Source organism: Cheilinus undulatus, linkage group 11 (assembly GCF_018320785.1).
Source record: "Cheilinus undulatus linkage group 11, ASM1832078v1, whole genome shotgun sequence".
Classification (NCBI taxonomy): Eukaryota; Metazoa; Chordata; class Actinopteri; order Labriformes; family Labridae; genus Cheilinus; species Cheilinus undulatus.
In genome coordinates, this window is record NC_054875.1 from 23,090,758 (window position 1) to 23,118,351 (window position 27,594).

General features: G+C 38.3%; 1 protein-coding gene across 1 annotated transcript; it reads left to right on the forward strand.

Annotated features, from left to right (window-relative positions):
• The first annotated feature begins 20,189 nt into the window (after nt 1-20,189).
• Nucleotides 20,190-25,929, forward strand: dclre1b (DNA cross-link repair 1B). The gene is made up of 4 exons (XM_041798432.1): nt 20,190-20,806; nt 22,044-22,209; nt 22,350-22,532; nt 23,397-25,929. Exons 1-4 carry the CDS (start codon nt 20,609-20,611, stop codon nt 24,701-24,703), a joined length of 1,854 nt encoding a protein of 617 aa, XP_041654366.1. The 5' UTR covers nt 20,190-20,608; the 3' UTR covers nt 24,704-25,929.
• The last annotated feature ends 1,665 nt before the right edge of the window (nt 25,930-27,594 follow it).

Below are 27,594 nucleotides of genomic sequence, written 5' to 3' on the forward strand. Positions count from 1 at the left end.
CCCTTGTTCCTACCATTTAGCCCTACCCTCACGTCTGTGTGCTCATTTAGGTGCAGAGTGTACTGATTCTTTTTGAATGGATGGATAGCATGAAGTGTTTGGGATGAACTGAGATTTTCCATTTGCACACTTCAAGCTGGATATTTTGGGAAATCTCCCAGAATGCCTCTGGAATCATAGACAAGATGGCTGCTCAAGTGACATTAAAGTGTACAAATGTAAGTAGATTCTTTATCAGTAAGATATGAAAATTGTGACAACTCTTGTGTTACACTGATGTTATGTTATTTTAATGCATTATAGTTGTCTTTTTTGAACAACCTTTAAGAAAAAGTGCTAGCAGTATGTTGTCCAAACCATTCAAATCCCACCTCCTTCCAGCCTCTACTGGTGTTCCCAGATTTCTGTCCTGGACCCCTTCTGTTCATTTCCCTTGGTCATATCTTCCGCAAAGTTCATTTTTCACTGCTATGCAGACGACACCCAGCTTTACCTGTTCATCCAAGTTAACTCCACTCTCCCAACCTCCTCCCTTTATCTTTACAGGAAATCAAATCCTGGTTATAAGACTTCCTGAAACTCAACAGTGATAAAACTTACTAGCAGTAAATCCACCTGAACCAAATCAGACATTTCTCCTCCCCCTCAGGTTGAGTCTTATGGTCCTCAGCAGCACATCATCTTTACAATCAAACATCAGTAATGTTGCTCAGTAGGGGTGTGTATTGGCAAGAATCTGGTGATACGATACGTCTCATGATACAGGGGTGCTGATATCAATATATTGCAATATATTGCAATACTATGAGCAAGGCGATATATTGCAATATTTTTGTAATTTAACATATATATATAGTTGTATGTATATGTGTATATGTATATATGTTTATTTATATAGATAAATAACAACTATGTAATTTTAAGTTAATATGGAATATAACGTAACTGAATTAAGCTATTAATAAAAATGTATTAAAATTATATGTATAGTATATAAATATAAAATATATGGTGTATTCTGAAATATATGGTCCTGTATCATCAAGAGTTTTAACTCTTTTTTTTTTTTTTGCAATTTGTAGATGAGGATTTTTCCCATTTGTTGTAATGGATTAAAATGCTTTCAGGATTTTTAAAAGAAAAGCGGAAAAATAAATCTATATAGAGTAAATCTTTTATATTTCATGGTACATCAGCTTGTATGTCTTAACGTAATGACAAGGTGCTTGTGTAGGAAGACTGATCCTCATGTCCAGCTTTAAGGACTGATGGACTGTGTTGTGAGGAGGGCATGACATGATGGGCCAGTATTTTTTTATCGTATTACGGAAGCCGTCATTCTTAACAATACTGCGATGGTGCAGGTCCTTACAAAAAAATAAAGTATTGACTGGGTAATTATGGTTACATGAGTAAAAACCAGCGGTAGCTTCAGCAGGCTTCTGTCACGTTATCTGTTAGCCGCTAAGCTATCGCTATGATGCTCAGGTTCATCGTGTTGTCCGAGTATTTCACTCTGGCATGGCATGTCTTACAAATGATTTGACTCCTGTATAAGTCTGTGCCGTCTTTAATGTTTTGGAAGCCAAAATAAGTTCACATACAGTGCTTAACAAATTTATTAGACCACCTGTCATATTTGTCGCAAAGCATCATGAAGTGCTTTAATGCCGACTCTTTCATTTTCAGTGAGCTGTCCACGTTTTACCATTTTAACAGGAATGAGGGATTTCAAACTGAATTCACCCAAATTTGAGCCGGATCACTGGGCTTCTTTGAGAAGTCAGAAATTAATCAGGCACAACATTCAACCACTAAAACTCATTTTCTGTTCAGGAATGCAAGTTAATAACTATAATTTGATATGTTAATCAAGAAATATTAATGTGCTTTACGATTTTTTTTTTCAGTTTTTGTGTAAATCAGTAAATTTGAAAATTCATGGATAACAATAATAATTATACTTTAGCATAACAATATCATTTGGGTTAAAGAGCTTCTACATATTGGTGTATTAACCATTGCAGGAACATAAAAAATGATTTTGGTAATTACCAATGCTGTTAATTTAGGGCAGCTGTGGCATAAACCTTACTTTGGGTGGTGGTCTAATAAATTTGTTAAGCACTGTATCTGCTACAAATGCAGCAGAAGCTGCACTGCAGCGGTAGGAATGAGCAACCAACTTGCTCAAACCGGAAGTCTTGCATGATCTCGTTGTCTATGCAGAGGAGAAGAGGGAAGAGTCAACTGCCTGCTGCCAGCTGGCAACTAGTGGTCAGGGTGTGAAATTACACCACAAACTACCACACCAAAAAAGAAAATAATTAATTTAAAAAATATTGATATTGCATTTTAAAATATCGATACAGTATTGCATCACGAAATATCGCAATTTATCAGTGTATCGATATTTTCTAACACCCCTCTTGCTCAGTCTGCATATTTCCATTACACAACATTAATCACCTCTCCAATTTCCACATACAGCTACTGCACCATGATCCGCCGGCAAATTGCACTGCGGAGCAAAAAGCTCCCTCTAGTCTATCAGAGCAGTTCCACTGCCTACGCTCCAGTCCAGTTTAAATTCTCAATTTCCTGAAACAATCGATCTGACCTTGATTTGACAAACAAGCCTTTTCAAAAGTTGTTTTCTTTTCCTCTTGAGGACAGGCTTGACTTTTTACAAATCTGCATCATAATGGTTTTATTTCAGCTCACTAAAAGACCTATTAAATGCAAGACCATCAAAGGAAAACTGGTTTACTCCTGGCTCATAGCTCTGTAGTGAGCCAAAGGGGAGCCACTGCGTAACTTATCTACTATTGAACTGAGACTCATGATAAACATAGGCACTGGCAGATTTGTGGGCCCCATGAAAAGATATCACACTATGCTCCTCAACCACAGCCTCAGCTGATCATATGATACTGCTATAACCACATCTAAAGTACATTAATGGCCAAATAAAAGATTTCAGTAAAAGTCATTCAAGTTCTTCAGTACTCTTTGACCTCATGCATTTAAAAAGATACAGTCTCTTTTATATCAATGAAGGATGCTATAGTAAAGATTGAAAGCATTGATAAAACTTTGTCTATTTCATCAAAAGGTGCACAGGAGAAGAATGAGTTGATAATAAATTGCAGTCAAACTCTAGCCCAGTGGTTCAATTGTGCAAACATCACTGGCAGTGTGTCAGCACCAGCATGTTGCCAGTATATTTGTACAAATTTTGTACAATCAAGACCAGAAGTTTTCATGCAAAGTTTGGGTAAAACAAAGAATTAACAAGTATTGGGTGTCAAGGACTTCGTTTTTTGCTGTGGTATCAAACAGGTTTCAGTATTGATATATATTTGCAATACTATCATATTGAAGCATATATATATATATATATATATATATATATATATAGAGAGAGAGAGAGAGAGAGAGAGAGAGAGAGAGAGAGCTTAACAAATGTATTAGACCACCCTAACCCTAACCAAAGTAAGGTTTATGCCACAGCTGCCCTAAATTAACAGCATTGGTAAGTACCAAAATTGTTTTTTATGTTTCTGCAATGGTTAATACACCAATATGTTGAAGCTCTTTAACCCAAGTGATATTTTTTAATGCTAAAATATAATTATTATTGTTATCCATGAATTTTCAAATTCACTGATGTACAAAAAAACTTTTCTACGCAACAAATTCCCTTTTCTGTGGTTTAGCTCATGTTCAAATCTTCGATCTTCCTCTAAAAGCAGGGCTGTATCCAAACAGGAAGTCAATTACCCTTGGTTTAAGACGGAAGAAAAATCCAATATGGCACAAGAACAGTTTAAAATGCAACAGAAAGGGTGTGATTAATCACGATTAACTAAAGAAATTCTGAAATTAGTTGCAATTAAACAATGTATATCTTTAAACAATTCTTATTTAAGTTTTATTATTTATTTATTGAGTATTGAGTAGCTAATGTAATATAAAATATGATCTTTCCTTGTTGGCAAGAACAACAGGAGACTAGATCTCTGATCAGGCTGTTCAGGTAAAGTCACTCCTCTATTATAAAGTCAAATACACAGAAAACTTGACAGTGTTAGTTAAACCCATATAGAGTTAAATGTAGATCTTTCAATGCATCTATATTGGTCTATACTTTATTTAGTGAAATTACACTTGAGAGTGTTAAATACTTTACTATACAACAGCGCTGCAGTAACTGTTAAAAAATCTGTGGCAAAGTGGCGAGAACAAAGCAGAGAGTCATCAACCTCATAGCAAGGCAATGCATACTGATGAAGAATACAATGTGTACTCTGGGGACAGCTTAAGTCAAACTTTAACTCAGGGGACAACATCACTGTCTGGTGCAAATGTCTCACATTAAAAAAAAACAACAATCCACCAGAAACATGAGCTAAAGCGGTGGTTCTCGAACTGGGGTCTAGGGATCCCTGGGGGTCAGTGAGCCATAGCTTGGGGGTCTGTTGAATGATTTAAAAACAAATTATTAAAGGAATACCATGTCATTAAAAATCAAATAAATACATATAGGGACCACAGAGCCATAAAACAACCATAATAAACCAGTGACTCCCGTATAAGTCAGCTTTGGGTCAATAAAAACTCAGATATAATTGTGAGACATCACGTAAATCTATCACTCGTCACACATCAGTCACTTTGCTCAGGAAACATTTGGTGTGTGGGTCCAGCTAACAACAATGGATAAATATTTAGGGCACGCCCACCTCATCAAATGATGCTAGGCCCAAACCAGCTAAACTTAGAAAATATGATGACAGCTTTCTTGAGTTTGATTTTATTGAGAACAGCGATGGAAGAAAAAAATGTGTTGTGTCTTTGCGTGAAGCCATGAAGCCCGCCAAGCCAAAGCGTCATCTGATAACAAAGCATGCAGAGTTTAAGGACAAAACAAAAGATTTTTTGCTGATGAAAGGGTGAGGAATATATCCGCCAGAAAACAGGAATGGTGAACCTGACCACAACCTCAGACAAAGCACAGAGGGCTTCTTATTTGGCTGCTCAAAGGATCGCTAAATGTAAGAGACCACACTCAAGTGGACAAGAGCTTTTACTTAGGTTTGTTCAATCAACATGAGGCTTATGTGGGGGTCCTTGGAATTTTTTTTGTCCTGTAAGAGGTCCCTAGCCCCGAAAAGTTTGAGAACCCCTGAGCTTTCAGTCAGAAAATTTAAATTGCATGTTGGGAGTTAAAATTAACTCTGAAATGTTTAACCTGTTTTTTCCGTTTTGGGATGTGATATGGAATTATTCTCTAACTATGTGCTACTGTGTACTTAACGGAGGTGGATAAAGTACAACATTATAGAAAGTAAAAGTACAGTTACTCTGGTTAAAACTTACTTGAGTAGAGCTAAAACTAATAGTTTGGACATGTACTCAAAAAAGAACAAGTACCCCCCCCCCCCAAAAAAAAAAAAGAAAGAAAACACTTAATTACAGTAGTTTGAGCAAATATAATTAGTTACATTTCATCCCAACAAAAACTACATATTCATTTAAGGGTCCCTTCCTCAACTGGGTTTCTGGGCAGTCAGCCACATTTCTATCTCCATTACATGGTCATTGTTCTTCTGAAAAGTAAACTCCACATGGAAAAGAATGTCTTGGCTGGAAGTCACTGAACGCTACTTGCTGGCTTCTCTTGAATTTCCAGGAAACTGACATCCCTAGAGGGTTGTAACTGCCATCATATGATGATTGCTGATGGGTTCTGAGATTTACAAAGACTTAACTCCACAAAGACAAAATACATCATACAGGTACTCCCAGTACACTGGTAGAATAAAACTTATGTCTGTAGGTTCACAGGACAACTGGTATCATGCATTTTAACCACTTTTATGTGGGAGCTAAAGTCCAAAAATCTGCTTCTGTTGGCCCTTCCTGTGTCAGATGAAGGCTCCTGTATGACCTCTAAAACTGTTGCATCAGCTGCCTTGGTCCTCCTGGGTCCCGAACAAGTACACTGATTCACCTCAGTTTACATGGGCTGTAATTGATGCTGAGCAGGCCATCCATAAGCATTAAATATCTGCATCTGGCTGGGATGTAGGGAGAGAGTGAGAGATGAGATAAAAGAGCATTTTTCATTCACTCTCCTCTCAGTGCTCGCAGCACTCTGGGGTGTTTACCTGAGCTTCACTCTTTTTATGGGAGCACATCTGGCTCTTCTCAAACTCAATGCAAATCAATTCATTGTGGACTTTCCTGAGTTTGACCATTATTACCTGCAATTTTAGTCTGATAAAAAAGTAAATAAAATCAGCAGATAATCAAATATAAAGGTGAATATTTCATGATGAAAAGAAATACAGAGAAAAACATGCCCAGTTCTCCTGATTTACTAATCAAAGCTCTGCAGAGACACAGCAGATATTTTTCTTATGTGTTGTGAGTTTCTCTTTGAAATAATCCCATGGCATCAAGCTGTGTTTGTGCATATCTAATAACACAGGGGGTCAATACAGAGGAATAAATACTGGATAATTAAGGATAAATACATTATACTCCTTTTGCCTGTGTTTTCATCTTAACATTTCAGAATAACTACTGAGATGGGATTAAAATGTATGGCATATATCAGGACAGGAAAGTATTTAAAAGAAAATTTGGGTCTAAGAAACTTAAAAACCTGTGAGACAAGATGAAAAGGTTTGTGGTTGGAATACACAACACAGGCATCTGAAAGAAAAACAGAGCAAGAATAGAAGCATCCTGGGAAAAAAGACGGGGAGAGATGCCATGAAAGTGTCTTTTATGTCAGCCCAACTGGAGCTGCATGAATAATTCCAACCATTTTCAGCTGAACTCTGTGAATCTACAATTTTGTAAATGATAACTGAAGCATAACAAAAAGTGGGTTAGCCAAGAAAGCCGACGAAGAGGAAATCCAGAGCTAGCATGTTGTTGTTTTTGTGCCATCACTCATTTAATTTGCCCTGAGCCAACTCGTATCATCATTAAAAAAGAGCCACGTCTCTTCTAAGAAGCACAAAAAGGCGTCATGTTAATGCAGTGACAAGTGCAGACAGTTATTCTTTAACTAAGGGGACTCCTTGACTTCTTTTCAAATCTGTTGTCCTCCTGAGACACATACATGAAACCTCCTGTGAGCTGAACCATCACTGACATGCTCTGCTGTTTTCTGTCTATCTCTCTGTGCAAACACACTCAGCTGCATGATCCTGCACAGACGACAGCGGGACTTAAACTGCTATCAAAGTGAGTGCTCTGCATCTCATATTTGATATTAACTGACTTCAGTAACTTTGCTTTAAGTGATTGTAATCGCTGCAGAAAAGGTCACACTGATTGCTGCTGTCAGAATAAAGAGCTGTGAATCCTCAGAGCCCTTATTATGATACATAAAATGCCACAGCAAAAACTCCAATCCTGATGATCTTATCAGTTTCATCTCTGGTCAAAAATATATCTTACACTTAAAATCAGCCACATTTGCCTCACAAGTCCAGATAAACTAACCTTGCAAAGTAGATGGATTCGCCTGTTTCCATGTTTCTCACTGGCGAATCCATCTTGCAAAGTTCCCATCTGAACAGACCCAGTTAGAAAGTGACAGGACCAATCAGGAGTAAGAGGCAATACTTTTGGTTGCGGTGAAGTCAAGATGTAAGCAAGCAGCAACAAGAGGCTGGTGCAATTATGGCAGAAGATATTAGCGTGGATGCTGCTAAAGCCTAAGTTTTATCAGAACTTGCCGACATATTTTTTCATTAAAAGGAGAACAAAGAACAGCAGTGAACAGCATCTGTCAAAAAAAAAGTATATATATGACAAACCCAACTGATTTCAATAGGGCTCTTGCAAAACTCACTGCTCAGGCCCTAAATATGTCATCAGAATCAGATTATATTTTGTGATCTTGCAAAATACTTCCATATTTTTTCCACCAACCCTTCTTTTTTTCTCTTCCATGTCCCTTCCATAACATGGCAATCCCCAGAGTTGAAAAATAAAGTCAGCGTAGAAAATGCAAAAACTTGGGGCTTCTTGAGTGTACCCTTGAGAAATTGCCTGTGGGAAAAAACACAGGCAGAAAAAAACCCATAGGTCCAGTATTAAAATGCTAATTTTGACAATAGGAATAAACATGTTTAGGGAACTGATGGCCCAGTGGTTCAGCTATGCCCCAAATTAAAAGGCACTGGTGGACTCAGAAGGGAGGCAGGCAATAGCCCTCCCTAGTGCCCTAATATGTAAAAAAATGACTACAAAAATATCCTCTTAGATGATAGACAAACCTCATAGTTTCCCTAGGTTGCCATAAGTGAACAAAATTTCACAAAGGGTCCTTGACCCATCATGTCCTCATACAGACTGTAACCCAATTTTCTTAAATTTTTCAATCATAACCAAATATTTAGACTTAAACTTGAATAAAAAATGTGACAAAACAAAGAGATGGACACATATCCTTCAAAATAGAAGCAATGCCTAGACTTTTCCTTCTTATTTTTTTTCCATGTCCACATCTGCAACCCACCATAGCGGCTCGTCATCCCACTTTTCCTTCTGCGTCATGTCGACAGCGTAACTACACATAGCCTTCTGTGTCAACACGGACCCCTACGTCGTAGCCTTACGCGCACCTCCATAAAAATCCTAACTACGCGTCGCGGTGACATGGACCACAAGGGCTGTGATTAGTCCGCTCAAAACGTCATCAGTTCTTGTGACCATGTTCCTTCGTTAGAACCAGTAGATTCCCCCGTTCTCAGCCTCGACTTGTTTAGTGGTCGTACAGACCACCTCCGAAAATGTCTTCCCTGTCGCATGCACTTCAACATTTGCAACAAAAGAATTTGTTTGTCGATATCGATGAGCTCCAACTCCAAACACACGCGCTCCACCTCGGTTGCCATTGTTTACTGTGACTGGAAGATAACCAAGGATTCAGATGTGACCCCTCTGAATCCACACACACAAACAGCCACATCCCCCTAGCAGCATTGAGGTGAACTGCAGAGCAATGCACTCCCTCGACGATTAAAACATGGTAAAGTGCTTTCAGTGTTCCCTCTGAGTGGACACAACCTGATAAAGGGTCCTCTAGAGCAGTGTTTCCTGTCCATTTTTCCTTGAAGCCCCCCCTAACCTGGCACGCCAGATGGATTTATTTCCCACATCCATCTGGAAATCCACTCATAGACAGCGTTTGGGAAAGGGCAGAGCCTTTGAAAAAAAAACTCAGAGGGTGACTGGATGAACCTTCTGTCTGTCACATCATTACGGGCCAATCAGAGCAACAAAACACGTGACATAGCCGCTTTTAAGCTGTGCCCCTACCAAAAGAGTAAATTCTATAAAGAACTGCATAACGCCGCAAACCATAGCAACTGTAGACATGTCAGTACACGACTTTTGTCAATTTTGAAAAGAAAACAACTCACTGCTGTTCACTGCTCTTCTTTTAACGATGAAATGTCAAGGTCTAATAAAACTTGCGCTTTAGCAGCATCCACACTAATGTCTCCCGCTATAATTGCATCGGCCTCTTGTTGCTACTTGCTTATGTCATGACTCTGCCCTCTGCCGCACCCGAAAGTACTGCCCCTCGACGCTGATTGGTCCTGTCACTTTCTAACCAGGCCCAAATGGTTCAGACAGGAGCTTTGCAAGATGGATTCGCCAGTGAGAAACACAGAAACAGGCAAATTCATCTGCTTTGTAAGGTTACCCCCTACATGCACCTAAGAAAAGCAGTGTCCCCAGGACCAAAAAGAGAAAAAATGTGACACACTGCCACCAAAAATCAGCATAGATTTGAAGTGTTTCACTCATAAAACCCTAAAAAAGGCCTTTGCATGCCTTTCTTATCAAAATACCTTGTTATAGACTACTTAATAACTGCTTTATCATGGTTTTAGTCAATATTTGCAAATCTAATTTTGGCAGCCTCAGTGCAGTCAAAGTTCTGAGGGCACATGTCCTATTATGGAAAAATGCAATTAAGTGCCTTGAGCTCCTTGGTATAAAGTTAATTGTCACTGACTTCCTCCTTTGTGTGTCTTTATGAAATATATGGTTAAATAGTTTATAATTCCTGTTTTATTTCAGAAGTGTATCATAATAAAAAGTTTGATAACAGGGACCCTTTTAAAAATTTTCACCCCTGCCTTTTAAACATCATGAGTCAGCCACTGTATGCAGGTGACAGTTTCAAAGCAACCCAGCAGACTAGAGTCAGACATGTGGCTCATGTCCTGCCTGCTCTCTCTTTTCCAAAATTCCAATTGCAGCCATGGTCCTATCAAAATAAACACAGAAAGCCCATACATTAAAGCTAAATTAAAGAGAAAAGAGAATCCATGATGGTACAAAAATGGTCTGAATAGCTCATTTCTATGTAGCCATGTGCTGTACATTGGACTAATTTTAGTTGCTCATCCATTTCAGTCAAATTAAAGCCAAGAGTTATGTTTACATTTACATAATTAGGGCATAATTCCAGACTGATCAAAAGTTAGGCAGCATAGGACAACCTCCAACAATAGCCTCAAACTAAGCTTTAGAAACAAAAGGCTAACATCTCTAAGAATATGTCTATGCAACCTATAATCTGGATTTGTCAAGTCAAAGTGTATTATATTAACTGATACTGTTGCCTTAATGACACATATGAGACTAAAACACTCGCTTAGATTTAAATTTCCACAGTGTATGTGTCTGCCTGTTGATGTCCCATTTAAACATTCTTTAATTAAAAAAACATTATCTTGTATCTGCTTTTTAATAGTGAATTAGTGCCACAGAGAGCATGTATTGATTATCTTGCTCCCCTATGTGAACACAGCTACCCTTTAATTTACTGCAAATCAATCCTTAGGTGCAGGATGTCGGGTGTATGTGCTACAGAATGGCTGTATTGCTACAAATAATGTTGATAATGAGCTCACTAATGATGAGCACTTAACCACAGCCCTGCTGAACCCTGGATCTTCATGAAGCTGCTGTCTTGCCCTATGAATAAACTGGAGATGCTCTCATCACCTTAATACAGTCAGACTTGGCTCCAGGCCTGCTGTGTGTGCTCTGGTGCCTCATTATCAGTGGGGTAAAGTGCCTTTCTGACATCGGTCATTTTAACCAGTCAGACTGTTATAGGCCCAAACGAGGTTACCCCCATTTTTCTGCCGCTCCTCAGTGCCAACCCCTTCAAGGCTGCTACCAGCGATTTACTGACAGAAAACACGCACACACACACCTTCACAGTCACACACAATAACAATAGACCATTCTTCCTAGCTATTCCCATCGGGCGATATTACAGGGAATGTGTGAAACGATAAAGGCAGCAGCTGCAGTGAAGTCGTCCTGTAGCCTCATGAGTGCTGGAACAGAGTTGAAAACAGAGACAAGTTCGTCTGCACTGAGCAGCACATCTTAACCGTCCTGATACATACGTGCACCATGCACATGGGGAGCACTCTGGTAAATCATGAGCATCATTTGTCATGCACACTGATACACTAAAGCATTCTGAGGCCCCTGGAGCATACTTTCCGTGGGGCCTTTATGCTAAATTATTCATCATGTCTTTTATTATGGTTTAGTGTACAGCACGACTAACTGCGTCTTTAGATCTGTGACATCTGTAAGGGGAAATTTGTTAAATGGGAATTACATCAACTATGAACAGTGGTCTTTGAACCTCTCTTACTACACATTTTCTTTGCCTCTCATGAAAACTCAAGCACAAAGGATTTATACTTTGCCTCTTACTTTATCATGTTCACCCAGTTTGCACTCTCTCCAGCTTTAGCCGGCAGCCTTAAAACCACTGGAAAAATCAATTTTTCACACAACTGAATTGGAGTGTTTCTTCTTAAGCTGGATGACACTTTAACACAGATTTTTATTCTTCCAACTATCGTTCAATCTCTGGGCCATCTCTGTAATGCACCTGCAGTATTAGTTCTTCACTGTAGGGGGTAGTTTGAAGAGCCTAAGCTGACTCTTAGTCGTTGTATCCATAGGGCAATTACATCTAAATGGCAAAGCACTGGAAATTTGGTCCTGACATGAGAGGGCAGAGTCAGCTGATTTAAAATGAAAGCAATTTCAAATATGTCATCAGGGTAGGGACTACGTTGATCTGATGGCCAAATAATGATGCACAGTTGCATGTTCCTGTCTGTACATTTGTGAGTAGTTGTTGACTTGTAAGAGGAAGTTGTGTAAGACACAATCTCTCTGCCATCATGATGCTAGATGGATGTTGATGTCCTTCTCTTTTTATATAAGAGCTCTTCTTTAGTGCTCAGCATGGAAATAACATTAAATCAATTCAGTACGGCACAAGAGACATATTTACTGTGACAGTGTGCTAAGTATCACCTGAATAACCTTTATGCACCCCATTTTTTCCAAAATGCATGTATTTGGCTGAGTGCATGTGTGAGAACTGCACAAGTGCATCATTTATATGCTTTTAAAGGTGCCATAAGGGACTTAAAATGTAGATGTCTGGTTGTGTGCCTCCCTCGCATGTGCAGAATGCAAGGGAGATGAAGGGTGTTCCAACAGAGTACAGTACAGATATGTAGCCCAAAGTTAATTTGGTTCCTATGTCGTTGACTTATTTAAGACTAAACAAAGTCTTCTCTTCAGCTTGGAAAGTCAACAGCATTGCTGAATGGGTAGCGATGCTGGCTCTCCTCCCTCACATGGTGGCAGCTCTAATGGTCAGAGAGAGAAAGGAGGGTTCACATGGGAAAAAAACGGGTTTGAAACATATTTGAGCCTCTGAGTGAAACATAAACAAGCTGAGCAAAGTGCTGTCCTGTTGGAAAGTAGACTTGAGCTTATACAGCGCTTTCAGGCATCCAACTTCTCAAAGTGCTTTTTATCACACAGATCAGGCCTACCTGTTCACTCCACATTCATACATTGATGGTGAAGATTGCTATGTAAAGTGGCCTACCAGTACACATTCAAACACATGGATACAGCAGCTGCTCTACTATGGCAAAAATCATAATCATGATTATTTAGATTGGTAGTAGATCATGAGTTGGAAACATGATTACTTGTTGATTTTTACAACATCAGCATTTGTCAAACCTAGACATTCTTAACAGGTCAAAAAACAAGAACTAAAGGAAAATAAATGAGTGGGAAAAACATTTTAAAAAATGCAGTACTATGCAGAACTTTTAGGCATGTCATGGCCAAAAATTGAAGTAAAAAAAAAAAAAAAAAAAAGTAAAGCAATAATGTGGCAAGTTATCCACCTGAGAGCACCATCAGCAGGAAAGAGGACTGACAGAACCTCAATTTTGCTCTGGAAGTCCACACCTTTAGGTCAGATAAGAGGTGGATGTGAAGAATATATGGCCTCAGACAGGGGTCATCAACTACATTTGTACCCTATGGATTAAGAATGGGATGTCACTGAAGTACATCTGCGAGTCAAGGCAGGTGAGCGAATACTTTTGGCAATATGATGTATTTTTCAGCAAGACAATGATCTGAAGTATACAGTGAAAGCTACATGGAAATGGTTTAAGAACAACAAGGTGAATGATCTGGGGTCAAAGACCAGACCTTGATCCAGTAGAGAATTTGTGGCTGGTTATGAAAAGGGCTTTTCATGCCTGATCCCTGTGCAACCTGACAGAGCTTGAGCAGTTTTGCAAGCCTGGCTGAGACCTATCCACACAGACTCAGAGCTGTGATTGCAGCCAAAGGTGCATCTACTAAATACAGACTTGATGCAGAAGAATATTAATGCAGTAACTTATTTTATATAACATATTTCTATCTAATTGACATTACTTTGTAGAAATGTTTTCTTTGACATTACAGAGGTTTTATAGTATTTTTTTAAATGCCAAATTATTCTGACCATGATTACTTGACAAAATCCGTAAAAGGGTAAAACATCAAAGGGGGTGAATATCTTTTATAGGCACTGTAGCTCTAGATAATAACTCTGATTCTCCTGTGATAAATCAATTTATTGAAATCCAAAGAAAATGCCATAAACTAAGTCATTATCACAGAAAAAGGGTTGTTTTTTCACTAATAATGACTGGAATGCTTTCATGATCACAGGAAGACTGAGTAAAATGAAAATATGTCCTCTTAGGGCTTTATATTGTAAGGCCTAGGATCAAAAACACTACATTTGCTTTCTGCCTTAAGTGCAAATGTTACATCTGTTTCGGTTAGTGGCTGATATGGCAGATAAATCAACTAGTGCTCATCCTACGCCCATAGATATAGAGCATTAATGATTGTCTCCAGTCCTGTTCCGCTCTTATGACGCTTATTAGGATGGCATCGTCTCAGAGTTTTAGGTCCTCGTGGGTTGGATTTTCCCCTCATCTCATCCTAGCAGGGAAGATTCAAAAAGACTCAGAGCCCTCTAGGAAGACAATTAGAGTCATCCCTCTCTCAGTATGCAGTGCTGCCGTGACAGCCAGCCATGAGTATATCCCTTTGCATAATGCAGCCCTTAAAACTGCACCCTCCGCTGGTTGGGGAAGGATCTTCTGCAGGATGACTGCATGCTACACCATCCAGCCCACTGTGGAAATTCTAATGAACTGAGCAAATCAAATCAGATGAGATCAGACGGGCAGATCAACTTGCTCTCATTGTTCACAGTGTGTTAAAGCCTGCTAACAATAGGTGTTAGAGCAATGTGGGAAAGAGGGTGGTCACAAGACAGGATGTAAAGATGGTTTGAAGTCACCGTGTGTTTGTGCATGCCAAAAAAAAATAATAACCAGTAAGAGCACAAAAAGAGACATCATGGAAAACTGAGACTGGCTGACAGAGTGGAAGAAGATCAAGTCAAGAAAATAAAACAGAGACACATTGCAGAAAGAGAGGGAGTCAGAGAAGAGGAAAAAGGAGAGTGACAGAGAGATAAACACAGGGAGGCACATGGATTAAGTAAGAATGCGTGCCAAAGTGAGAAAATGCGTTTTTGCCAGCTCATTTTGGCCGGAAACTTGTTCACAGCCGCCCCAAGGGACATCTTGGACTTCTCATACATCCATAAATATCACTGCAGAAGTGTGTGTACAGCACCATTGCATTACCCAGGGGAATATTGCCACAGCCGTCCACTGTACAAATGTGTTGACTCAGATGAATGGAGGCAACGGAGATAGGCCACATTGCTAATAATTCATGTAGGATCAATAATTAGTGACGCTGCGGATAGGAGAGAGGAAGCATTAGACCAGACAATGTGGTGACTCCAAAACTTCATAAAGTCATCAACACACAAATCTAAAACATTGAAGAAAGAACCTGCACCTTTACAACAACTTAGTTCTTGACAGCAGTATTAAAGAAAGAAAAGAAAGGTCACTCTGGCATACTGAGGTAAGGAAAAGTGTTCTAGGAAATTTAATGCACTGCATTTAAGAACAGCAGTGGCAAAGCACAGACTGTGTAGCCATCTGCCTTCACAGTATCACTGCTGCTGTCTGACAGCACTTTGTTTTTTTTTCCTTTGCATAACAACATGACAGCAAAGACAAGCCATCCTCCTGACCTCAGCAACCTTTAGCTGGGTGCCTGAGAAAATGCTGCTGTTTTTATTTCCATCTTTGTGGTTTGTATTCTTTATGTTCTGTCATTCTGGAGAACAAAGAAGTGCACATTGATTTGGTATTTATAATGTAGCAAGAGAGGAAAAACTTAAGCTGTAAGCCTCAGACTGTAGGTCTCACAAGTGGTAAAGCATTCATGCAAGTGTTGTTGATGAAGAATAGGGGAACTCACAATACTGTTCAATAAGATACATGATGTAAGAAGACATTATGATGGGATACGACATCAAATGATATGCTCAAAGTACTGTAACTGAGTAGCTTTGGGTTTTTGTATTTTAGTACATTTCTAAACAAGTCATTTTATTTTCACTTAATTAAGCTTTAGGGGAAGCATTGTACTTCATTACATTTTAAAAAGCTTCAAGTACTGAGTTAAAAAAAAAAAAACAAATAAAAAAATAAGTCAGATCAAGGAGGTCTAAGCTTTTCTGTCAAAGACATGAAACTAGCCAGTTGTTTGGCTTTGACAATCACATGACGGTCGGAAGCACAGTGGGAGAGAAAGATTCCACATCGCATCCCAAAACAGCTGTAACATTTCACATTATTTTAAAGGTGTAACCTTACCTGAACAACCTGGTTGGAGATCTGTATTCTCATGGTGCCGAAAAGGAAAGATTATATTTTCATGTACAAATCATCAATAGCTACTCAGTAATTAAGTAAAATTTCAATGAAATACTTTTTACTCTTAATTGAGAAGATTTATAGGGCAGTTCCTTTACTTCAGGACAAGAGATATGAAATGTGCGAAACAATAGGATGCAACATGATACAATATGTTACAAAACTTTACAGTTCAAGAAATAACCACTACCATTAAATACAACACAATTACGATGCGAGAAATTTGTTTTCCCGATAATCTGCCATAATCATCTAATTCAAAGAGCCACTTTGGCTCCACTGCAGCATGTGTCTTTCCCTCTGGTTTTGTTTTCATTCTCTACAGTCTCACCTAATGTCCTGCCCACAACACTCTCTGACTGACCTGATGTCACACTACTACCAGCTAATCAGCACTGAGGCCTGGATGGCACTGACACTGGGAGTGTACAGCATCACTTCCTGTTTCCTGCTCTTACAGTGTTGTTGTGTTGTTTCTCATGTTGACAGAGCTGATGTTTAATTGTTAATTTTTTAAACATACAGTTTTACTTTTGCCACATTAACAACATTTTGTTTGTCATAACAAACGTTTTATGGTTCCAAATATGTTATCAGCCACATGAACAACTAATAACCGATACCGGCCCTGAGAAAAACAATATTAGTTGACCCTTACAAGAGACACTGAACAATACCATAGGATACAATAAGATATGATAAGATACAAGAAATATTTAACAATACAATTCAAAGAAAATAAAATGATACAACACAGTACAACACAACAGGACGTGATAGGACACGATACGATACGATATGGTATGATATGATACAAGAAATGTGAAACGATAACATACAATTTAAAACAATATGATACAAGAGATACGAAATGATAAGCAATGACACAATACGACACGATACAAGAGATAAAAAAATGACACAATATGAAATGATACAGAGAGACAGACAACAATATAATATGTTAGAGATATGAAACAATACGTTACAACAGATGCGGAACAATATGATCTGATACAATACAAAAGATACGAAATGATTATATACTATATGATACTTGGTCAACGACAATGTCATAGTTAAGTTATTCTAATCCATCAACTTACGAACTGAAGGATTCAAATTCTTGTAGAAAAGTAAAAAATTGGATAAATGTATTTATTTACTGCACTTTAGTGGCAGTTTTAGTTCTTATCAAGCCTCATTCTTTAACTTCTTCTACTATCGTTTATCATCCTTCTGTCATCTTCTTCTAAGGTCCATAAACTTTGCTTCACTTCACCCTAATTCAGGTCACAAGTGCCACCAAAAGAATTCATAAAGTGGTTTGCAGTGAGTTAAACTCACAGGGAAATCTTTTTCTGCTTTTTTTTGTTAATAGAGGTATTTATCAACACTGATACAACCATTATATCATACAAGCCAAGAAGACTATATATTGCCTTATCCATATGTTGTCCTGTCTCTTGTGTATATTGTATACACTATAAATTAGTATCAGTGAAATTAAAATGTTTGTTTATAAAACTAAAGCCTGGTCCTAGATGATAAGCAAATGCCCCATGGTCAATATTCTGATCAAACTGCAGCTCTGCAGCTGTCATATGGCTATTTTTACATTGACCAAAAGTGGAATAAAAGTGGAATCAAAATGAAAATAGGCTATTACTCAGGGGCATAACATAACCTGAAAGTATTCTTATGTGTGATATAATTTAAAACCTAGAGCAGATGTGTTATTAATGACTTTTTACTTCCTGTTCGACTTTTTGAAGTTGCCCTGGTCAATGTGCAAAAGAGCACCCAGCTGTATCATTTATTACAGAGCAGAAGATGTGAATAGTGTGACATCTGATGATTTCCCTGACTGAGATCTAACTCGTGTTTAGTTAATCACCGGTACAGCGTGTCTTCTCCAGTGTAAGGTTTCCACAGGGGTTTGTGTGTGTGTATCTGTGTGTGTGTGTGTTAGATAATTAACTCTAAAGCGAGTATGATTAATGTGCTTCAGGGTATGAATAGAGGACGCACACTGTGTGATAAGAGAGGAATGTGTAGCAATCCCAGGTATAATCCTGAAAAGTGAGCAGTGCGCAGATGTGGGGGGGTACAATGGGTCACTGTCACCATAGCAACGCCCCCATTTAACGTTACACCCCCCATTTGCTATGTTGGAAAAATATATGGATTTCAAATCCTCAGAAGGCTGGACAGGACTTTTCAAATGGATTCAACCAGATGTATAAAGTATATGTTTGCAAAAGCATCAAGTCAGTCGAGTCAATTTTAGAGATGAAGCAATCCATCCCTTCAAGCAGAATTACAGCTCTATACTGCTGCCTGCTTTCTGTCATTAAAGAGGCATGTACATCAGAGAGATTCAACATATTTTTATGTCAGCTCATGTAAAAAATCACCAGTGTTAAGCAGAGTTTTTGGACTGCATAATACATTAAAATTACGAATATTTATTTAAAAAATAAACATAAATTTTGTGGATTTTTGCACTATTTTGGATGAAGCACCCTTTCTTTCTCTTCAGAATATCTCCATACCGGGTCTTCTTACAAACACATGTCCAAAAGAGTCATCTTTTACTCAAAAATCCAATCTTTACAAGTTTATTCTTTCTCATGGCGCCATCTGCTGGAGAGCAGGACACATTTCAGCAATCTCAAGGAGTTTATGTAGGGTATATTGTTTATTAATCTATAATTTAACAACCTTTTGCTGAGTCCTGGTGTTTATGTCATGTTAAGATTCAAAAAGGACTAGTGATTTTTTTTTTCTTTAGGGTGTGAAGAAGGGCTGGTAACTTGATCAAAAAAAAAGTAGATTAAATGGCAATATGGTCTGCTGTTATTTTTAAATTGCAGAAAGTGCAATAGTTCCTTTCAATATTGACCTGAAATGTGTCAGAATACCAGTTTTATACCATTTTGTTGCTGCAGAGATGAAATGCTTTGCATATTATGGCAACATAATAGTGTCATTTTTTTTACAAAGATGGTTTACAAAAAACAACGTATCTTGCTTTTGTATATGTTTTTCTTAATACAAATATAAATGACATAAAATGGACATCACCTTCAACATAGCAATTGATATCAAATTTGCAATATGAGACAAAATAATCAAGATTGTATATATTTTTAAAATCTGTTTCTCCATAGTGTTATTTATTGAACATTGCATTATGATATAAATGTGTTTTTTATATGTATCTGTGTTACAATACATAAGATGAGGAAAAATGCATATTAAACATCAATTGCAATATTAAAAAAAAAACCAAAATTTAGTTAGATAATTTTAGTAAATCACCTAGTCCGAGTGTGTAGTATGAGAGAGTTCATTTAGTTTTATGTTTTCCAACTTCCTTCATTAAGTTGCAAACCATGCATCAATTAGAAAACTCCTTGTACCTTTCCAAGGTTATTTTACTTCAAAAAGGTTATCAAAGCATTAAATTATTTCTCTAGGGAAAAAATGATTGAAAAATAGAATTTTAACTATTCTTTTGTGAGTTTTACCAAAAGAATTAGAAATAGTAAAGGTATGGTAATAACTACTATCAAAATTTCAATTCTTACTTTGTGGTATAATTATCAAATAAGACATATTTGTGATTTTTTAAAATATCTATTTCTTATTGTTCTCTTCTTCTTCTTCTACTTTCCCCCCTTTCTCCTGCTTTCCCCTTTTTGAGAAAATCCTATTTATTTTTCAGCCAGAATGGAAATGCCTTCACAATTTTTGCCTTTAATCGAGCAAATTTCTCTCAATTTTTTGGCTCTTTTAACAAGACCAGTGTACTTCCAGCAACGTAAACAGGGGAGTCACTACTCCTCCCAGCAGGTGGCAGTATAAGCCATCAACTATTAGGGTCAACTACTGTCAAACACCATAGAGGAAGAGGTACAGGAACAGGCGTTGCGTTGTGCTTTAAATTGAAACCAGAAATGGCGGGGAGAATATCGGTAAATAGCAATGTAACTATGAATATGTTACTAAAGCACGCTGCTTTTGTTTACAGTGTTTTATAACAGAAGAGTTTCAATATGTAAAATAGTGACGTTACAGAGAAGAACGAGTGTTTAGCTACAATGCTACGTGCATAACAGCTAGCTTTACTCTTTTATTTATTTATGGTGTCTATTTCAATGCTAGCTTCAACACAAGTGCAGTGCCTTTTTACCTGTGCCATGTAGACTAAAATAACCTAAACGCTTCAAATTTTAAAGAGGCCTGCCTTTGAGTCGTCAAATAAAACACAAATTACAGCGGAAGAGTCAGTGATTGTCTCGGACAGTGAACAAATATTAGTGCACCTGCAGCGCGTGGAGATGTCTGTCAACGGTAAAGTCATACCTCACACCCCGCTGGCCGTAGACTTCTGGCAGGTACGGAAGTGTAGGGGCACACGGTTGTTCTTCCTGTCCCACATGCACAGCGACCACACGTCGGGGTTAACCTCCACCTGGAGCGACCGGCCCATCTACTGCTCTCCAACTACAGCCACCCTGCTCAGACTCAAACTACAGGTGAGGGGGGCACGTGAATGTCCTGAAGGTGGACATATATAGCCTACACCTTAGTACCAGGCAGGCAGAGATGTGAAGAGTCAAGGACTCAATTAACCAAGTAAAAGTACAGTTACTTTGGTTAAATAAACTAGAGAAAAAAGACTGGTCTAGAGAGCTACTCAGTTGAAAGTAAAACGTATTTAATGTCAAATTTACATTTAGTTCTTTGTAGATACTAAGGCTGGGCAATTGATCCATTTATTTGAAATCCCAATATGTCCTACCGCAATTTTCCAGTGGCAGAAAGTGCAATATTTTTTAACCTGAAAAGTGTGTCATAATACCAGCTTGGTTCCCTTTTTTGCTGCAGAGATATTATGCTCATCACATTATGCAAGCATCCAAGTTTCCATTTTTGATAATAGTTTGCAAAAAAAATCTCCTTAATTTTGTTTACATTTTACTTTTTAAGTATGAGAATGGCTTAGGACTGATCTCTCATTTCAACACAATAACTCGTGCTGAATTTGTGATATGAGTCATAATAATCACCAATATTTAACATGTTTTCAGCCCTACTTGTTACTACTTGTTACCTATTGATGCTGACACCACACTTGTTTGGCAGACCTTTGTTATGTTGTCATGATGATCACTCACAAGGACAGTAAAATATGATCTTTTCTTATGGACAATAACAACATCAGAATAAGGTGAAGTACAACAGTTGTGGGATGTAATGTGGAGTCATTCTCTTGCTCTTTGCTCTATTTGCTATTATGTGGTCAATAGAGGGTGAAAAATTACTAAAGTATTGTATTCAAGTGAAAGTGCAGTTAGCCTAAAAATTACTTAAGTAAAGAGAGAGTAATTTGAGTAAATGTAATAAGTTTCCCTCAATCTCTGGGACTGGGCGATGTATAGACCAGAAACAATACCTCCATGATTTTTCTTTTCTGTAACAGTTGCTAGCAGAATAATACAGTTCGCATTTTATTGAAATTGCAGACAAATTCTTACAAATTGTCTAAACTGCACACAAACATTAACTGCATTTTAATATATATATGAACTGAAATACCTTTTTTCAAAATGATAATATAAAAAGTACTTAAAACTTATTAATTTCAAGTTATATTTTTTGAACCAAAATAGAGAGAACACTGTCTAAACTGCATAAAAATGTTGGCAGAATTTGGAAAAGTGAGTATCAGTATCTCATCAGTGTCTTCTGATCTTTTCTGTTTCTGCTCAGGTGAAGGATCAGTGGATCCATCCTTTAGAGTTGGGAGTACCACACTTGCTGCCACTGGATGACATCAGCAAAGAGAGACTGACAGTCACACTGCTAGATGCCAACCACTGTCCAGGAGCTGTCATGTTTCTCTTTGAAGGCTACTTTGGCTCCATACTCTACACTGGTCAGTGTCTGAGTGCAGGGTCAGAACAATATATCTGTACAGTATGTTTACGTATCAAAAGTGTCTTAAGCTAAGGGTTGTGTTTCCATAGATTTGAACTTGTCTTTAGCTTTAGCATGTACACTTTTTTAATATTTCAGGTGACTTCAGATATAAACCCTCAATGCTGCGTGAGCCATGCCTGAGGACCAACACCACTATCGATGTCTTGTATCTGGACAACACTAACTGTGACCCCAACCGCACCCTCCCTTCCAGACACCAAGCCACTCAACAGATCAAAGAGATCATTCGTAGCCACCCCAACCATAATGTTGTCATAGGTAATTTAAAAAAAGAGCTATTCATAAATCATACCGTAGTGCACGTTGCTCATCTCATCAGTGTGTAAATTAGGGATGCGCAGATGTATCCGCTTATCACTGTATTGGCCAGGATTGGTCCTTTTGAGAAACATCGGCGATTGACAACTAATTTGTGCATGAACTGATGTGCAGATGTTTATCCGTTGTGTCCTATGAATATAATGCAGGTATTTAGCATACGATGAACCATGACAGCCATGCTTTATGGAGGACTATACTAATACAGGAAAGCCTTAAAGTATAAGTCATGTCTATGTTTGATTTTTTTGAAGCCATTGCAAAAGAATGAGTTATCTCTGTCTACAGTTAGAAATAATGTTATGACTATGATATATTTAAATTAGGACTGACAAGATTAAAACTTGTAATTGTGCTTAATCTCAGGATTTCTGTAGTTAATCATGATTAATCATACCCTTTTCATAGCATCCTAAAATTCCACTATTTTGCATTTGAATCTGTTTTAGTGTCATTTTTTTTATTTTTTAAGGTCTTAAACTAAGAGTAACTGACTTCCACTTTTGATGCAGTCCTGCTTTTATAGGTAGAGAGGAGATTTTAACATGAACTCAACTACAGAAAAGGAACTTGTTATTTACTGAAAAGGAGATAGAAGAGTAAAAAAGTAAATGTTTTATCAAACATGGTTCAGGTGACTTCTGACTTATTAACTGATTTTTAAACTGAAATGAGACATTGGGGAGCTGTGTGATGTTAGTCAATCGCGATTAATGCCATTAATCTTGACAGCCCTAATTCAAACTTATGCATGGTTGGTGTAAGCCTGTCCAGGCCTTCATACTCTCTTGCATTGTCTTTCAGGCCTCTATACCCTGGGTAAGGAGTCTCTGCTGGTAGATCTTGCCATGGAGTTCAAAACCTGGATTGAAGTAAGCTTTGACAGGATGGAGACCCTGAAAGCCTTGGATCTACCAGATGTCTTCACCACTGACACAGGAGCCGGTCGTATCAGAGTTGTTGAGCAGTCAGCGATCCGCTTGTCATCTTTAAACCAGTGGAACAAAGAATATCCCACTCTGGCCATCTTACCCACTAGCAGACCCATCGTGTCATTTCACCCAGATGTTCACGTTGTGCCCTACTCCGACCACTCCTCATACCAGGAGCTGGAGGACTTTGTCTCTGCACTCAAACCGACTTTCATTGTACCCATTACAAATAACTATGTACCTGAAAGCATCTCTGCCTTACTGCCCAGCAAGAAGCGCCATGAAATCCTGGTGCCTGAGTCCGTCCAACATTACATGCTAAAGCAGCCAGAGAGCACGCTCAGCTCCTCAGCATACACCAGCCTTTGTCGTAGACATTTCCGACCTCTTGCTCCCAGAGGGGTGATATTTGAATCTCCAGTAAGGGGATCCAGGAAGCTGTGCCAAGAATCCTGGGAGGCAGCGAGCCTGGGTCCGTCTGAGGACGAAATGGACATAGAAAGTAGTGAAAAGGAATCCGACTGTATCCTCATCGACCTGAACAAAGAGTTCAATTCAAATAAAGACAGGGGAGGAGCAGGAGATATGTGGAGCCTTAACATTGTTGAGACTCTGTCTGAGGAGATGTCAGCAGAGTCTGTGCCCCTTAGTAAACTCTCAAATATGAACCTGGCTCCAGTGAAGTTCCCGACAAACAGAAATCCTTGCTCTCAGACTGTCAGGACCACTAAAAAGCCTCCAGAAACAAATGCCAAAAAGATCAACGAGACTGTGTTCAATGAAAACCACAACCAGCATTGTATCAGTGGTAAAAATACGGAAGATAACCACACATTTTCAGACTGTGATTGCATGGATCAGCACAGTGGACGAGGAATCGATCAAGAAGACATCATGTCAGATAATGATGTGAATCAGCACAATGGGCGCATAAGTGGCCAAACTCACTACGAAATGCTACTGCAGAAAAGCCAGGACAGCAATTCATGCACGTCATGGAGCTCTTTGATCGAGGTGCAGCAGGAGTGCATTGAGGAGCTTGAACGCAGTATTTTGAAGGATCTCCCCTTCACAGAGGAGGACTTTAAAGCAGATGGCCTCCTGCAGATAAGCTTTATGCAGCGGTTTCCTCTTTCTCCTCTATTCAATGAATCTGAGGATGACATGTCTGATGCATAATGTGACAAGACTTAACATTAATGCCTTTTTATTTAGGCCTTTTCTGTCTTTGTGTGTGTGTGTTTGTAAAGATTAGCACTTTGAAGCTTGGGTAATGAAATATTTTCCACTGGTACCTTCTTCATTTTTATTTTACTTGCTGTGCCTCTATTTTGTTTTGAGTTATAGAGGCAGACTTGTGATCAAAAGCCAAGAGTTTGTCCTTTGATTGAAGGGTAATTGACAAACTTTGTTTCTCATCTTTCATCATGCTAGCCTTTGTCTCCTGGATGTGCATGCCAGGTAGATTCACTGTGATAAAAAACAACTCACTTCTGTTATTTTAAATGGGGAAGGATTGCAGAGCCTGAGGGGCCGAGGCAAAGTTTACATTATGTTCCATTTTGACGAGATAGATGAGAAAACTAAGTACTATTTTTATTTTTGACTTTTTGCCTCTAGAGCAAACGTTTTTGAAACACTAGTCACTTTTTTTTTGTTCTTAAGCCTTTAGCAGCAATAAAAAGAAACAATAGATTTGTCAGAACAAAATCGTAATTTGGTTAAAGTCTGAATCCTAAGATGTTTAAAGAAAAAAATTTAAAGCAAACATTTTTTTTTCCATTCTAGGTCCACTTTTTTTTCCAAAAACTGAAAGTTATTATCAAAACAAAGTCAAACATCCAGTGACTGTTTGAATCATAAGCCTATCTGATATCTGAGAAGTACCATGTTCAGTAAAATAAAAGTGTTTGTTCATTTAGACTCTTAAGAAGACTTGGAAGTGTTATCTTTATAAATCTCACCATGCTGTTAATGTAACTGCTGTTTGTTAAAAGTACATGAATAATTTTTATGGCAGTGCACATATCTTTAATAATGTGCCTGTGCATTACAAAGATCATCTGAATCTGCCTGTGTTTCTACAACTCTGCCAACCCCTATGAGAAGCTGCTACTTGTAGTTCTTATACTTTGGTATTTAGATCCATTGTAACTAGAAGATTCCTTGTTTTAAATGTTTCTGATAAACCTACACTCATTGTTGTGAATACTACTCACTGTATTTACCTTCACCTTTTGTATCTAAACAGTGTTGTTTCTTGAAGAAAAAAGACTGGGCCTTCAGAGTGAAGTTGTCAGAATTTTGATAGTTGTTGATTTTACGTTTTGCCTATTGATGACTGCTATTTAGCAGCACAGCCAGGTTTCCCTCCAAAAAGAGCTACTTATCTCGTCTCACCTGGTTAAATAAAAGTTCAGTAAAAAATAAATAAACACTGTTAAACTTCTAATTGTGCTGGCCTTTATGTCTGTAGGTTGAGAATTAGAGGGTCTCAGAAGTTGAAAACATAAAGCCCTGTCGGCAGGAAACGGCTAACCTGACACGCCAGATTGACTTATATCCATTGAATGAATATATTTCACACTCATCAAATATAGCTCCCACAGCTAACATTTAGGAAGGGCTTTTTAGAAAATCTTCTGAAGGTGATTGGAAGAACGTTCTGTCACATTCATGACAGGCCAATCAGAGCCGAGCTCAGAGACAGAGCACTGAGCAACGTTATCCCCCCTCCCCTCCATCTTTTCCTTTATCGCATCTGATTTGTAAAAAGTTGTACACACATACAAATCGAGTCTGGTTGCGGCAGAATGATGGGGAGAAAATATAGTCCGTTTATTCTTTGCTCTTTGGTGTGGGAAGGGGACACATCACTACAGTTCTGATTAAACGGCCATGTTCCTACAGCGACATCCAAGCTAACAGCTACTGCAGCAGTAGACTGGAAATACCAGACAAGCCCACCGTAATGATTGCAGACCCATGCCGAAACTGTCCGGGAGTATATTGAAAACATCTCTCTGTCACAGAAAGCTTTCAGTGTTGCTCCTTGCCCTTGCTTTTAGTAAAGACACATCCAGTTCAGACAAAACTGCCACTGTGGCTAAGTGCGAGCTAATCTCTCCACTAGCAGGCCTTGTATACAACCACTCACAACAACTAACCCTTTCCCCGTAACTTTCACATATTCATGCCAAAGCAGGTCGGCAGAAGAGCGAAAACATCTTTTCTGTTGCAGAAACCTTTGAGTGTTGCTCTCTGAGCTCTTGTTTTAATAAAGATATGTCCAGATCTGACAAAAGCGTAGCTGTGGCTAAGTCTGAGTTAATCACTCCACTAGCAGCCATTTTATAAAAGCATTCACACAACAAGAAACCCTTTTCCGCTTAACTATCACATACTCATGCCAAAGCAGATCAGCAGAAGAGCAAAAATATCTTTCCCAACATGAAAAGAAATGTGGTCCAGTTCTAGAAAAATGAATGCAATGCCAAAGCTATATCCCCTTTTACACCCATTCCGCCCCAAGTATCCTTTTTTTTTCTTGGCAGTTTGAACCACTTTTTCCTACTTTTGAATCCCATTTCACCAAATTTTCCATCTATTTTTGCCACTTTTAACCTATTTCAGCCACCTTTCTATCCCTTTTAACCACTTTTATGCCTGTTTTTGCCACTTTAATCAATTTTTTGCCCATTTTTTTGCAACTTTTTTCTTATTCTTGCCATGTCTTCTGCTCATTTAAAATCCCATTTCACCACATTTCCATCTTGTTTTTAAGGAAAGGGATTTATATTTTTACGAAGGCTATATACTACAGCACAAATGCATTAAAAAAAAGATAATTGATATGAGTGGTTATTAAAGAGGTTGAATATAAGATATGGATATCACAGCTTAACTTTACAATGGACCATGATTTTGTTGACATCCATGGGTCCCCATTTTGGCTGGGTTCCAGAAAGCTCTCCAATTATCCCCTCTCTTGATGAGCCTTGTCTGCACATGACTATTCTTGAATGTGCATGGCTGTTCAACCACCTTCAGGTACAGTCGGCGTCCTCGGT

Bases quoted from the DNA above. Each gene is read 5' to 3' on its own strand.
- dclre1b (XM_041798432.1), top strand. From the start codon at position 20,609: ATGTCTGTCAACGGTAAAGTCATACCTCACACCCCGCTGGCCGTAGAC. The intron at 20,807-22,043 runs GTGAGGGGGGCA...GTTTCTGCTCAG, and splicing joins TGCTCAGACTCAAACTACAG to GTGAAGGATCAGTGGATCCA. The intron at 22,210-22,349 runs GTCAGTGTCTGA...TTAATATTTCAG, and splicing joins TGGCTCCATACTCTACACTG to GTGACTTCAGATATAAACCC.